This window comes from Dipodomys merriami, unplaced genomic scaffold (genome assembly GCF_024711535.1).
Source record: "Dipodomys merriami isolate MVZ:Mamm:240054 unplaced genomic scaffold, mDipMer1.0.p SCAF_2, whole genome shotgun sequence".
Taxonomy (NCBI): Eukaryota; Metazoa; Chordata; class Mammalia; order Rodentia; family Heteromyidae; genus Dipodomys; species Dipodomys merriami.
Genome location: NW_027203381.1, coordinates 72,892,434 through 72,907,748, shown reverse-complemented (window position 1 = coordinate 72,907,748; position 15,315 = coordinate 72,892,434). Strand labels below are relative to the sequence as shown.

The 15,315-nt window shown below is 42.0% G+C and overlaps 1 protein-coding gene across 1 annotated transcript in view; it reads left to right on the top strand.

The window, feature by feature from the left end:
• The window catches only part of Casr (calcium sensing receptor), a 70,543-nt gene extending 65,291 nt beyond the window's left edge, over window positions 1-5,252 (top strand). Inside the window, exons 6-7 of the mRNA XM_070030088.1 lie at window positions 242-365; window positions 2,401-5,252. Coding sequence (XP_069886189.1) covers window positions 242-365; window positions 2,401-3,929 — 1,653 coding nt within the window. The 3' untranslated portion in view covers window positions 3,930-5,252. The remainder of the gene's footprint in view (window positions 1-241; window positions 366-2,400) is intronic.
• The last annotated feature ends 10,063 nt before the right edge of the window (window positions 5,253-15,315 follow it).

The following is a 15,315-nucleotide window of genomic DNA, read 5'->3' as shown; positions in this document are numbered from 1 at the left end:
AAATGCTCTCACTGGAAACAGCTGTAGACCCCTTCTTGATATTTTTTGGCTGGTTCTGGTATGAGAGTTAATTATGTGGGCTTCACAAGAATGAGAGCCATTCCATAGTTCTTCTACTTCGAATGATCCTATGTCACCGACACGGATTCTTATTTCCAAGTTCTTTCCCTTGCATGGGTCAAAATAGCTATGGGAATGACCCCTGACCCTGGCCACTCACTTTCTTCCTCTCTACTTTCAGGTGCCTTTCTCCAACTGCAGCAGAGACTGTCTGGCAGGGACCAGGAAAGGGATCATTGAGGGGGAGCCCACCTGCTGTTTTGAGTGTGTGGAATGTCCTGATGGGGAGTACAGCGATGAGACAGGTAAAGGAACGGCCACGCCTAAACCCTGTGTAGGGCTCAAGCCAGGTCCAACGGTTGGGGTTAAGGAAGCTCAGGGAACAACTGGGCTGAGATGGTGTTTAGGCCCATGGTAAAGAATAGATGAGAACAGCAGAGGTCGTTTTGAAGTGTTCATTGCTTATGAGCTTCCTTGGCAATATCTTTCTCTCCAATACTGATTCCCTTTTCTCAAGGTCAGTGACACTAAGTAGACAGGGTACCATCTGTTCTAGCTTTGAGTTAACAGGCCATGACAGATTACCTGCATTTCCTGGAACTGTTTTTTATCTCATATGTTTTTTTTCTGTGTCTCAAGTTCTTTCTTTCTTTTTTTTCTGTTGGTACTGAGATTTGAACTTGGGACTTCATAGTTGCCAAGCAGGTATTCTACCACTTGAGCCATGCTTTCAGTCCTTTGTGGTTTTGTTATTTTTGAATAGGGTCTCACTCGTCTACCTTTGTTAGTCTGGACTAGGCTGGCCTTGAACTGTAATTCTTCCAATCTCTGATTATGGAGTAGCTAAGACTACAGGCATGAGTCACCATACTCAGCTACTCAAAGTCTTTTAAAGTGAGGATAGCATTTAAGCTTGTCTTAGCTTTGAGACTTAAGCAAAAGTTAGTATTGATAAAGCACATGGTAAGCTCTAGATACGTATTTTTTTAAATAAAACTTTGACTAGCACTGGAAATACTTTATAAACTGTAATTATTCTTTTATCATCACTACAATAATGAGTTCATTTTCATGTCCATCTTACAAATGAGGAAAGTGAGTTAATGACCAGAATCCCACCCAAATCTCCAAATGCAAAAAACCATGCCTCTTTCCTGGTCCCAGTTTGCACACTGCCTGCCATGTGGCAGAGATTTGGTGAATCTGCAGCCTCTTTCATTGGAAAGCCATGGATACATGTGTGGAGCGAGTGAAGGAAATACTGGTCCTGTGCAGGGGGCACTAAAAAGGAGGTCAGCTCTCCCAGGTCTGCAAAGTCCACTCATATATCCAATCAAATCAGATGAGTACAAGGGAAAGAGTGACATTGTTCAAAAGGAAATGTACTCTTTACCTGACTTGTGTGACTGTAGCCCCTTTATACATCACCTTTATAGTAAAATTTTTAAAATTTTTTTAAATCAGGCTGTGTATGAGATGGTAAAATCTTACTATACTAACCATTTTACTACCTGCACATATCCAATTACAAACCTCAAAGATACACCACAAATTGGATTTGTAAAAATAACAAATGTAAGTCAGGCAGAGCTTCGGTGATACTGTTGGACCATGCTAGACCCACGGAGTACAGGAAAGTCTCTGCTACACACCATCAGCAAGTAACACTAAAGGAAAGAGGTGCCTACGATTGTGCAAGGAAAACACAAACCAGTAGAGCCATGAAAGGTACTTCTTAAGGTATTATTTTATTTTAGTTTTGGGTTTTTTTTTGCGACAGGATCTCACTATGTAATCCATGCTAGTGACAAACTCATGATCTTCCTACCTCAGTCTTCTGAATGCTAGGATTACAGGCATGTACCACTATACTAGCCAAAAGTTCATATTTTATTGGCATATATTAGTTATATAGGGGAGGGGGTTCATTATGGTATTTCTATACAAAACATACAATATATTCCAATCAATCTCTTCCCTTCTAGTATTCTCCCTTATCCTCCTCTCCCTTCTGAAAACGATGTCAACATAGTTTCATTATTCTACTTTCATATATGCAAATAAACTACACCAACCTTATTCATCCTCATCCTCCTTGGCCTTCCCTCCTCCCGGTACCAACCCCCAAGGCAGAGCCTACTTTACTTTCCAGTCAATCACTTTTCCTTTTCAGTGAAGGCACATATTTTTACAATGTGAAGATCACAGCCATTCCATCCATAAAGACAACAATGGCCACCTTCCATAATCCCCTATGCCCTCATCTCCAGGTACACACGCACACACAAGATGTTGCTCTCTTCTGCACACTAACTCACTCCCCACTGGGACATTTTACAGATGCCAGTGCCTGTGACAAGTGCCCGGATGACTTCTGGTCCAACGAGAACCACACTTCCTGCATTGCCAAGGAGATCGAGTTTCTCTCCTGGACGGAGCCCTTTGGCATCGCGCTCACCCTCTTTGCCGTGCTAGGCATTTTCCTGACAGCTTTTGTGCTGGGTGTCTTCATCAAATTCCGAAACACTCCCATCGTCAAGGCCACCAACCGTGAGCTCTCCTACCTCCTGCTCTTCTCCCTGCTCTGCTGCTTCTCCAGCTCCCTGTTCTTCATCGGGGAACCCCAGGACTGGACGTGCCGCCTGCGCCAACCAGCTTTTGGCATCAGTTTTGTGCTGTGCATCTCTTGTATCCTGGTGAAAACCAACCGCGTGCTCCTGGTGTTCGAGGCCAAGATCCCCACCAGCTTCCACCGCAAGTGGTGGGGCCTCAACCTGCAGTTCCTGTTGGTGTTCCTGTGCACCTTCATGCAGATTGTCATCTGCGTGATCTGGCTGTACACCGCACCCCCCTCCAGCTACCGCAACCACGAGCTGGAAGACGAGATCATCTTCATCACCTGCCACGAGGGCTCGCTCATGGCACTGGGCTCCCTGATCGGCTACACCTGCCTGCTGGCCGCCATCTGCTTCTTCTTTGCCTTCAAGTCCCGGAAGCTACCGGAGAATTTCAACGAAGCCAAGTTCATCACCTTCAGCATGCTCATCTTCTTCATCGTCTGGATCTCCTTCATCCCCGCCTACGCCAGCACCTATGGCAAGTTTGTCTCCGCCGTGGAGGTGATCGCCATCCTGGCAGCCAGCTTTGGCCTGCTGGCCTGCATCTTCTTCAACAAAGTCTACATCATCCTCTTCAAGCCCTCCCGCAACACCATCGAGGAGGTGCGCTGCAGCACCGCCGCGCACGCCTTCAAGGTGGCCGCCAGGGCCACGCTGCGCCGCAGCAATGTCTCCCGCAAGCGCTCCAGCAGCCTCGGGGGCTCCACGGGCTCCATCCCCTCCTCCTCCATCAGCAGCAAGAGCAACAGCGAAGACCCCTTCCCGCAGCCTGAGAGGCAGAAGCAGCAGCCGCCGCCGCTGGCCCTAACCCAGCACAAGCAGCAGCAGCAGCAGCAGCAGCAGCAGCAACCCCTAGCCCTCCAGCCTCAGCCCCTGCAGCAACAGCAGCCCAGATGCACGCAGAAGGTCATCTTCGGCAGTGGCACAGTCACCTTCTCTCTGAGCTTCGACGAGCCTCAGAAGAACGCCATGGCTCACAGGAATTCCACACCTCAGAACTCTCTGGAAGCTCAGAAAAGTCATGAGGCCCTGACCAGACACCAAGCTCTGCTCCCATTGCCGTGTGAGGACACAGACTCAGAACTGACCATCCAGGAACCGGGCAAGGGAGGAGGGTTGGCGGGAGGGGACTGCCAGCCAGAGATGGAGGATCCTGAAGAGATGTCCCCAGCACTTGTCATGTCCAAATCCAGGAGCTTTGTCATCAGCGGTGGAGGCAGCACGGTCACAGAAAACATCCTGCATTCATAACAGGAGCGAAGGCTGCCCGGGTATCTAGGGAATCGCAGAGATAAGAGATTGCCTGAGGATGCCTTTCCTCCCAGACAGTAGAGAGAGCAAGCACACCCACACACAAATTCAGCTGCATCGCCTTATACCACAGAGAAATGCCAAAGGCTCCCTTGGAGGTTAAAAGCCATGCGCTTCTGTGGTCATTTGTTAGAGGGCTGCATCCAGTCTGCTGCCATCCACCTTCCAGTCCTTTCCTCTGCTCTCGCCTACAGCTCAGAGATGAAGCCAAGGCTTTAAGCTTCCTATCTGCTCCTCCTTTAACAATACGTGTATATAAATAGTGATGTATACTGAAAATCATGGCCAGCCATAATCGGAATCATGGCCCCCACCCCAAAACATATGGACTGAGGCGACAGCAGATTTACCACCGCTAGAGTTGAGTCTACATGACACAATGTCACCAGGGTGACCCAACACTTTGACAAGAGAAAGAACTTAGTTGTTCAAAAATATCAGGGGGATGTGTCCTTTGTATTTATGAAAACTGTAAGCTATTTAGTCTCCTACTTGTTTGCTGCTATCATGTACATCTAGGAAGTGTGTGCATCCTTTCTCTTGCAAAATGTCTGGTTTTCTGTGATAGTTATGCCCTGTGTAGATGTCAGGTTCACAGAGCATCACCTCCAACTGTTGCATAATAAACCGAATGAGTTGTATCTGTAATTAACATTGCTATATGTACTTTTATCCTTAAGCGAAATGCTTCTGTTGTAATGGTCCATGGATGAGCTAAACTAAAAAACAGTCACAGTCTGCTTTCTACAAGACAGTATTATTGAGCTCCATTTTCCTTTCCCCATGAGCAGAGCCATGCATGACCCTCTTGGGGTATCAGTTCGGGAAGTTCCTGCCATCTTTGCCCCAATAGCTTTCTAAAGCCAAATCTATACCTGACTATGGAGAATAAGCTCCCACTCTCTGTTCCACTAACAAGTGCTGGGAGGAAGAAAAAAAAAAAAACATGGTTTCAGTGAGCTCTACTCCATAAATGGCATAACAGAATTCACTCCAGCATTGGAACTCAATGTGTTAAGTGGTCATCTTATACTTCAATGCTGGACCAGAGGGACCAGGGTTCAAGTCCTGACTTGGTCACTTGCAAGCTAGGTGACTGATTATAGACATCTAGCGCCTCTGTACGTCTCAGCTTCTTTGTCTCTAAAGTGGGGATAATTGTGATCCTTTTCTCTCAGAGCTCTTCTGTGGATTAAATGAGATAATGTATGTAAAGTACTTTAGTTCAGTGCCTAACATCTAAGAAGCACTCAATAAATATTAGTTAATACCATGGCTAATATAGTAATTTTTTTTCCTTAGACGATGCTGTAGTTTGGATTCTGGGTGTCCCTCAAAATTCCATGCGTCAAAGTCTGGGACCCCAGGGCAGCACTAATGTGAGGTCAGGAATCTTTCAGAGGCTGGGCCTAGTGGGAGAGCCTGAAGTCATTGGGGAGGTCAAAGGGGATTGTGGGACCTTGGCTACTTCCTCTCTGTCTCTTTTGCTTTCTGGCCATGAAGTAAGCAGTGTGTCCTGCCATGTGCTCCCCACCACTGTCAGGTCACCCCACCAAAGGCCCAAATTAGTGAATCCACTTGATGACAGACTAGAAGCTCCCTCCTTTAAAAACTAGTTTGCTCCTTCTCCCAAATGACTGTCCTGACCAAAATTCACTTCTCAACATCTGAATAGGAAGTGTAAAACTTACGTTCTGGGACTTCCCAAACTTTGGCTATACAAGATTAACAGCAACCTACTGTCTTTACATAGAACATCAGCCTTGATGTCCCTATGATCTTCAAAAGCCTTGCACCAGTTCGTGAATGGATAGCACCCTTAGCTGGCAAGGGTGCATCTGGCCCCTTACCTCTTTCTCTTGTCTCCCTCCCCACCCCCTGCCAGATGTGCATAGACACACACGCATGTGCTCTCTTATCTCCCTTCTACTTGTCACTATAGGATGATGAAGCAAGGTCTTCCCTGGATATGGACCTTTCAACTTTGGACTTCTCAGCCTCCTGAACTGTAAGAAATAAATTTCTGTTCTTTATTAATTACCTAGTCTCAGATATTCTGTTACAGTAGCACAAAATCAACTAGATGGCATGATGGATATATTCATTTGCTTCACCATAGTAACCACTTACTGTTGACGTGTTCTACAACATGTTGTATACAAGAACATTTATTTTTAAGAATAAAATAAAGAGCCAGGAGCTGGGGGCTCACGCCTGTAATCCTAGCTACTCAGGAGGCTGAGATCTGAGGATCACAGTTCAAAGCCAGCCCGGGCAGGAAAGTCTGTAAGACTCTTATTTCCAATAAACCACTAGAAAACCAGAAGTGGCACTATGGCCGAAGTGGTACAGCACTCGCCTTGAGCTGAAGAGCTGAGGGACAGAGTTCAAGCCCACGACCGAGAAAAAAAATAAAATAAAATAAAGGGAGGAATCTAAAATAAACACACAGCCAATGTTTAAACAGACAATCATATCGTCTTAGATAAGAATTACAATATGAGGCAAATTTTTTCTAGGGCTCTAATTAGGCCAATACTTTTACAAAACTTTAAATTTGTTTTATTTACTCATAAACAGGTGGAACGTGTAGAACCAGGAGTGGATTCCAAGCAGCATAACTGGGAAGCTGTACAGCCTTAGATGGAAAACTTTATCTTTTTCTATGTGAGGTAGATAGAATGTTCCTCAGTAAGATGATCAATTATGGCTGTATTAATGCCAAAATAAAGTAAGGCGTATAACACTAACACCTTTGAGAATATGGATAATCACAAAAACTATAGGTGACCAAAGGTTAGAGTTTGCTTTTGAATAATCGGGAAGTACTATGGAATTGAATGCTTTCTTCTATCAGCTTTCTTTAGCAGAGACAAAATGCACTCTAACTAGCTTAAGCAGAAAGGAATTTGGGGAAATTAGGTTACTTCTAAACTGTTGAGTGATTCAAAGTTGGATGCTGTAGAATCAGGAACAATCCATACCTAATCCTTCCACAGGGTGGTTCAGGCCATAACTTACTACCTGCTCACCTGCCTTCTACTGAGCAACTTCTGAGGAAATCCCATCAGCCACATGCAGAATTCTAGCCATCCAGCAAGTACGGAAATGTAGCCTTTGCTTTCCTGCCTCTCTCCTCGTCGACTTGCTAGAAAGTTCACAGTCTGAGGTAAATGAGTCAATCAGTCATCCATCACCTTAAACTAGCATTTTAAAGATCAAACAAAAAATGAAAAACAACCTTCCTGAGAAAAACCAAATAGAATATGATTTCCTTTTATCTTAACAGCTGTGGTATATCAGAAAGATTCCGGGGGAACACAGAGATGCAATTGGTGTTCTGCTTTTGGCCACAAGAAAGAAGCTGATGGCAGGAAAAGAAGCAGACAGGAAAGATCTGCAGACAGGAGAGGAGAGGAGTGTGGGGACTGGCACGTTCTGTTACTTTTAAATCATATACATATGTATGTGTGTTGTTATCATATATGTTAGTATCTATTTAATAACATTTAGTAGTGACTGTGTGTACGTTATAACTATACATGAGTCTTAATTTCTTTTTAATATTTTCCTGGGTTTTGGTTTTTATTCATTTCTTTTCACAAAGAAAACAAAAATCTTAATTAAAAAAATGAAGCTGAGGATCATAGCTCAGTGGTAGAGCATTTATTTGTCATGTGTAAGACTCTGGGTTTGATCCTTAGCATTTCAAAAAATAAAAAAGAAGTAAATAAAACAAGAAGTCTCTTACTAGAAGTCTCTTATGAGATGTAATGATGCTGTGATCATTTTGTTTGTTCATTGTTTTGTTTTTTAGTTTTTATTTGGACATAATTTCACATTGACAGAAGATTGGGAAAAGTTAGGGACTGTAAAAAGAATGTCTCCCTCCCCCCCCACCCTACTCTGTGCACTCTAGATTGGCTATTGTTATTTGATCCCAATTGCTTTGTCATTTGTGCTGACCTTATTTAATAAACACAGTGTACTTACTGTAAGTCTTTATGGGCGAGGGTGTCTGATGCCCTTGGATTAAGTTTTAAATAGAATGGGGTCCGGGGAGTCTATATGTGGGTACGAATAGGTGTAAGGAAAATTATAGCTGTTGAAGCTGAGGGATGGGTATTTTGTTGTTGGTGGTAGTGGTCTTGGGGCTTGAACTCTGGGCCTGGGCGCTGTCCCTCAGCTCTTCAGCTCAAGGCGAGCACTCTACCATTTGAGCTACAGCACCACTTCCGGTTTTCTGGTGGTTTATTGGAGATAAGAGTTTCACAAACTTTCCTGCCCGGGCTGGCTTTGAACTGTGATCCTCAGATCTCAGCCTCCTGAGTAGCTAGGATTACAGGTGTGAGCCACCAGCTCCCGGTGGGATGGGTATTTTTGTGGGTTTAATATTTTTCTATAATAAAAAGTATTGTTCTTTAAAGCAGCCAAAGGAGTAAAAGAATTCACCAATCCAAAAGTCACACAAAAATAAATTCTCTGGTTTGACCCTGTCCTGTTAGTCATTGGGAAAGTCAGTTGTTCAGATGGTCACAACAAAAAGAACCTGACTAAAATTTTAGTTGAGAAGTAAAAAATTTGAAAATAAGCTGCATATATCACTCAATAATATAGATATGTACAGCAGCCCTAGGCTCAATTACCAGCACCAAAAAATTAATTGAACTTAATTTAATTAAGTTAAAATCTTTACTACCAAGTTCAAAAAGTGATTCTCTGGAGCATAGCAAAAAGGCATTCCTGAGCTTAATGGATCCAATCATGATATTTAGTCCAATTTTGATATTGTTGGATGAATCAACTATTGTTGATATATTTAAGTTTCTTGAATATTCCTCTGGAAAAGTGGCAAAAAGCCCTTACAGAGCCTTTCTGACCTTGGTGGCAATCCTTCCTCTATTATATATACAGTCCCAAGAAATGACCTAAGGAAAGCAATTACCAACATGTTCAGGGTGAAAGAGCACCTGCCCTGCCCTGCCATGGAGAGGCCTGCGTGGTGCCAGCCCCCAGGTGGGGGCTGCAGAAATGATGATCCGTTGTGTGTGTGAGAGAGCTCACAGACAGAGCCATTCAAATGTGAAGACGATGCCAAAACATGCCATCGAGTTTTAGAAGCGATGAGAGGAGAGAGCAGGACAGAGAACAGGAAGTGGAAGATGAAGTTCTGATGGATCGGCAGAGGTGGACTCCGCCAGACAGTCCCTAAAAGCACACACAGTGCAGCACAGGTTCCCAGGATGATTTCACTGTAGCACATTGGCAGTAAGTACTGCCAAGGAGGGATAGAAAAGGACAGATTAAAGAAGATGGTCGTGCATATGGGCTATGAAATACTCTTCTCATTTACTCCTGTTAACGGACGGTGTTGAAATAATTTAACGATCTTAATTGCCCTTATTTTTGCCACTCTAGGACCAGACAAGATTTCATTCAATAAAATTGCCTAGAGGATCTTACGGGCAGAGCAGAAGTAGGTTTGATGGACAGAGAAAGGCTAAACAAAACAGGAACAAAGAACTGAAATTTGGGGCTGGGGATTTAGCTTAGTGGAAGAGCACTTGCCTGGCAAGTGTAAGGTCCCAAGTTCAGACCTTAGCACTGGAAGAAGAAGAAAAAGCTATAAAAGAATTGAAATTTACACCAAGAAGTATAATTCAATCCTATATCTGCTGCTACCTATCAGAGAAAACCTGAATTGAAGGAAAACTGAGGTGAGATTATTGATACCTCTATCTAAAAGAGAAATTCTTTCTAAATTTTCCTTCCAGATTCTGTGTTAATTTCTTACACATAAAAATTTAACTTCTCCAATTATAGTTATTAAGTAAAACCATTTTATAGAACATTCTGAACATTATGCGTTACAAACATAAATAGCTTTTACTTTTTTCCCATTATCACCTTTAATTAAGTGTGGTTAATTTTCACACCTTGAGAATATTTTAATAAGATTCTGTCTTTCTAATCACTTTCACTTATTACAGTCCTAGCTACTTGGGAAGCCAAGATCTGAGAAACACAGTTCAAAGTCAGCCTGGGCAAGAAAGTCCAGAAAACTCTTACCTCCAGCTTAGTGCATGCACGCCCATGTGCACGCACAAACACACACACACACACACACACACACACACACACACACACACACACACACAGAGCCAGAAGTAGAGCTGTGGCTTAAGTGATAGAGCACTAGCCTTGAGAAAAAAAAATCTCAAGAACAATGTCCAAGCCCTGAGTTCAAGCCCCAGGACCAGCACAAATAACAACAACAAAAAGTCCATGTCTATAATCCTAGCTACTCAGGAAAATGAGATATGAGGATCAAGTTTCGAAGTCAGCCCACCCAGGAAAGTCCGTTAGACTCTTATCTACAATTAACCACCATAAAGCTGGAAGTGGAGCTGTGACTGAGAGTGTCAATCTTGAGCAATAAAGCTAAGCAACAGTGCCCAGGCCCTGAGTTTGAGCCATGATTCTAGCACACACATGTAGGCTATGTAGTTGTTACTGTCTCACATCTGTAATCCTAGCTACTCAGGAGGCTGAGATCTAAGGATTGTGGTTCAAAGCCAGCCCAGGCAGGAAAGTGCATGAGACTCTTATCTCCAATTAAACACCAGAAAACCAGAAGTGGCACTGTGGCTCAAGTGGTAGAGCGCTCACCTTGAGCTGAATAGCTCAGGGACAGTGCTCAAGCCCAGCGTTCAAGCCCCATAACTGATAAAAGACAAAAAGGAAGGGAGGGAAAGAGAGAGGGAGGGAGGAACTACTATGAATTGGAAACAATAGAAGGAATTAGAAAGCTGTGATATGTCTAACAGGGCTAGGTTTATCAATGATTGATAAATAACACTTGAAACCTTGAGGATAATCCAGATTGCATTATGAGTTTGTATTTCTTTATATGAGGCCCACAGTTATCCTCAACACTGACATATACATATATATACATATGTATATATAATTCTGATACTGAATATCTGCCTTTATAAATTATGAAGTAAGAATATATGTTCATATTTTAAAAGCAAATTTTTATTTCTAATATGTGACTAAAAGTGCTCGTATCTCTTTATCCAATGATGAAGTGGCTGGAATTTAAGTTCCCTTCAATCATGGATCCTGCAATGCTATGATAATTCTGTCACCTCAGTTAGACAAGCATCACCAGCATGCCATTGGCCACAAGGGTGCAGCACTGCAGCTAAATATTCTTTAAAGGGGCTTTAGAGGAAAGTAAAACATATCCCGTGTTTGCTAAAAATAAATGTGAATGCAGTCTGGAAATATTGATAAGAAAGACCTTTGCATTTAGAAAAGGTTCTGGGGGGGAAAGAGAGCTGCTGAAATAGTCATGATAACCAAAATTACATAAATTGAAAGGTATTTCCCTAATAGTATGAAGAATCTATTATCATTTAGCTATCTGAACTTTAAAGAATTAGTTGCACTTTCAGGAATTCAATGTCTTTGCCTGAGCCTAAGCAAGATCAGAAATAAGCAAATGTTTTCTTGTAAAGTGTTGATATTGAATATTTTAAGATGGAATATTTTAAGGTTTGTAGAGCATATATTATCTGTCACAACTGCTCAGTTCTGGCAGTGTAGCCCAGAAGCAGAGATTGACAATGTATAACCAAACAGCACATCTGGGATCCTAAGACATTTTATTTTAGATACTGAAATTTGAATTTTATATGGCATAAAATAGTATTCTTCTTTTGCTTTTCTTTCAACCATTAAAAATGTAATGTAAAAACAGCCAGGTGTTGGTGGCTCACACCTGTAATCCTAGCTATTAAAGAAGCTGAGATCTAAGGATTGCAGTTCAAAGCCAGACCCAGCAAGAAAATCTTATCTCCAATTAACTACCAGAAAGCTGGAAATGGAGATGTGGCTCAAGTGGTAAAGCACTACTCTTGAGCAAAAAAGCCCTGAGACAGGACCCAGGCCCTGAGTTCAAACCCCAGAACCAGCACACACATTCACACACACACACACACACACACACACACACACACACACACACACACACACACACACACACACATACAAGTACAAACAATGCTTAGTTCAAAAGGCACAAATACAGTCCATTAGGTAGAAGTTCTCTAAGCTCCATTTCAGCTCTATGTGTCTATTATTAACTTCTATTTGGCTAGTCCAAGGATTGTGGTGGGATGTTTTTGTTTGTTTGTTTGTTCATTTGCTTTTATGCCATCCTGTGCCTTATTATAGAAGCCCAAAGCCTCAATCTTTTCTTACTTACATATCCATGGCTTTCACACAGTTAATACTACTTTAAAAGGAGTTATCTTTATTCTCCTAAACAGATATCTTGAGTTTCCAACTTTTTTTGTCTTTTTTTTATTTTTTTTTTAAATTTTATTTTATTTTATTTGTGAACATACTTTACAGAGGGGTTACAATTACATGGGCAGGATAATGCGTACATTTCTTACCAAGCATTGCACCCTCCTCCTTTGGTTTACCCTTCACATCCCTTCAAGTTTCCAACTTTTACATGACCTTTTCCCCTTCATAGACAGATTCCTAGAATTGTCCTCATCTATCTGCGAATCACTGCCTTGCAGTTGACTCCACATGAGAATTCCCAGTGGGAAAGCCCCACCCCACCCCACCCCAATCCTCACACATCAATCCTCTTTCTGTTGTGAAAGAATGTGCTTTCCACAAACTTCTGTAAATAAGGATGGCTAACCTATACGGGTTTCCCAGGACAGTGAGTTCCAGGTAAGACCTTGGCTTAACTTCCCTTCAGTATTTTTTTTCTCTTCTACATGGTCAGAAGAATCTAAAGTGTGAGAAGTAACCAGAAGGGCACTTGACCTTCTCCCCTATATACCCGCTTCCAAGAGACACTCATTTTCCAACCAAGATCTGATCAGCAACATGACCACACACCACCTCATTAGTACAGCAACTAGAACATGACATCTATGTAAGAGTAAGAGAATGTACGCTTACTGTCTGCCTACACAAATTTTCTTTACAATTGTAATAAACAGAGAGATAGAAAATAATAGTGACCAAGACCTTAATAATGCTCATAGAAGAAAGAGACTGCAAAAATGCCCCATCTCCATATTGAAGTCTTTCACTGATAAACAGCCCCACCAGAAAAGAAGAAACCTAGAGAAGATTTGACCTGGAATGCCTGTGGTGAGCCAGCAATCATGTAGCAGGCATCAAATTATCTCACCCATGAGCCTGCCCAGCAAGGGAAGTCAGGAAAGACTTACAACCCAAACAGAGGAGGAATCTCTGGACACAGCTTGTGTATTTCCTCTTTGGATTTTATGCTCTCCCTCCCTCACTCCAGGCCTCAGAGATTTCTATACATGCACTATTTCCTTTGACCTGAGCTGGGACAATATTTTCAAGTATTATTCTGATTTCAGGCATTCTAGAATTTGATCTCTTCAAAGATAAGTCAGAAAGTCCTGCAGAGTTCTGCTTTCTAATGTGTAACACAATCTTCCTCTTCAGATACTTAAGAACAGATTGACCATGTGCTTGGAGCAGAAAGAGAATGGAGAGACATAAAAGAAAAATCTGCAGATAAATAATAAATCTGTACACACATCATCTGGATAATCATTAATTGTTGAATATTGCCATAGGTTCTAGATGCATTGCTTGTACAATATTGGGTCGATGATCACTCTATCTCATAAAACATACTAGCTAATTAACTTCCTATTATTAATCCTAGTTTCCTCAATTGAGAACTTCTCTCTGTTCCCATATTAACATAGAATTACATGACAAAACTGCCAAATGTCAACTTGTAAGATAATATGTGATGATACTGACAAGAAAAAATAATAAAGGCAGTGTAAGTACAATTGTGAATGTATAGTATTCAGTCAGCTGTCTCTTAGAATCCATGGGGGGAGTGGCTCCAAGACTCCTGACATCTTCCTATAACATCCTCATAGATAAGATGGTATATTATTAGCATATAACCTACTCAATGCTCCCTTATACTTTAAATCAACTTGAAGTTACTTATAATACCTAGTACAGTGTAAGCACTAGGTAAATAATTGTTGTTTTGTTTTGCTTTGCTTACAGATAAGAAACTGAAAAATCTCTACACATTCGATACAAACAATTTTTTCCAAAATGTTTTGAATCTAAGATTTACTAAATCCATAGATGTGGAACCCACAGATCGGGAAATCCAACAGTACTTGAATATCGAACACAGAAAAAAGCTGGAAAATCAGGCATGATGGCACATGCCTTTAATGGAAGCTATTTAGTGGGTGGAGGAAGAAGACTCTCAAGTTGAAAAGCCAGCCTTGGCAAAGGTAACAGCAAGACCCTATCTCAAAAACAAAATAAAAACGAAAGGAGTAGGAGAGTAGGTCAAGTAGAAGTGTGCTTGCCTATCATGAGCAAGGCCCTGGATTAAAAAAGAGGCAGCAGTAAAATAAAAAGGAAGGGAAGGAGGAAAGAAGGAAGGAAGCAAGCAAGCAAAGAAGGAAGGAAGGAGTGATCTACAAATTATTGGGAGGGGGATGAGTACTAAGGTTTGAACTCAATGCCTCACAATTGCTTGGCTTGCTTGCACAGCTGGTGAGCTTGTAGACTCTTCCCTGTATTAGCTTTGACACATGATCCTCAGGATCTTAGACTCCTGAGTTGCTACAATCACAGGCATAAACCCCTGGCAGCAGAATGTTAAGTGGGATTTCTGCTGAAGAGATTATGAATGAGATTATGAATAGCAATTGTTGTATTTTCATACTTTAAAGTATTTGTATAACATATATGTATGATGCTCATAATCTGAGTAATAATTTATAAAGCTAAAAGCATTTATTGGAATTATGACTTGTGTATTATGTTTACACTATAATGCAAAAAAATGTTCTTATTTTTATTTTTTGGGGGTCCAGTCGTGGGGCCTGAACTCTCGGCCTAGGCACTGTCCCTCAGCTCTTCAGCTCAAGGCTAGCTCTCTACCACTTGAGCCACAGCGCCAATTTCAGCTTTTTTCTTTTTGCTTATATGGTGCTGAGGAATCGAACCCAGGGCCTCAGGCATGCAAGGCAAGCGCTCTACCACTGAGCCACCTTCCCAGCCCCCCCAAAAAATGTTTTTAAGATAGAACAATGGCTATGAGTAAAAAAATCAAGAACTCAGGGCTCTGAGTAAGTCCCAGTATCGCACACACACAAAAAAAATAATTTAAGGAACACACTGTGTGTGTCTTCACAAAGGGAAATAATTAAGAAAAGAGACCTATCAAGCCAGGTGTGGTGACACACATCTGTATCTCAGCACTGAG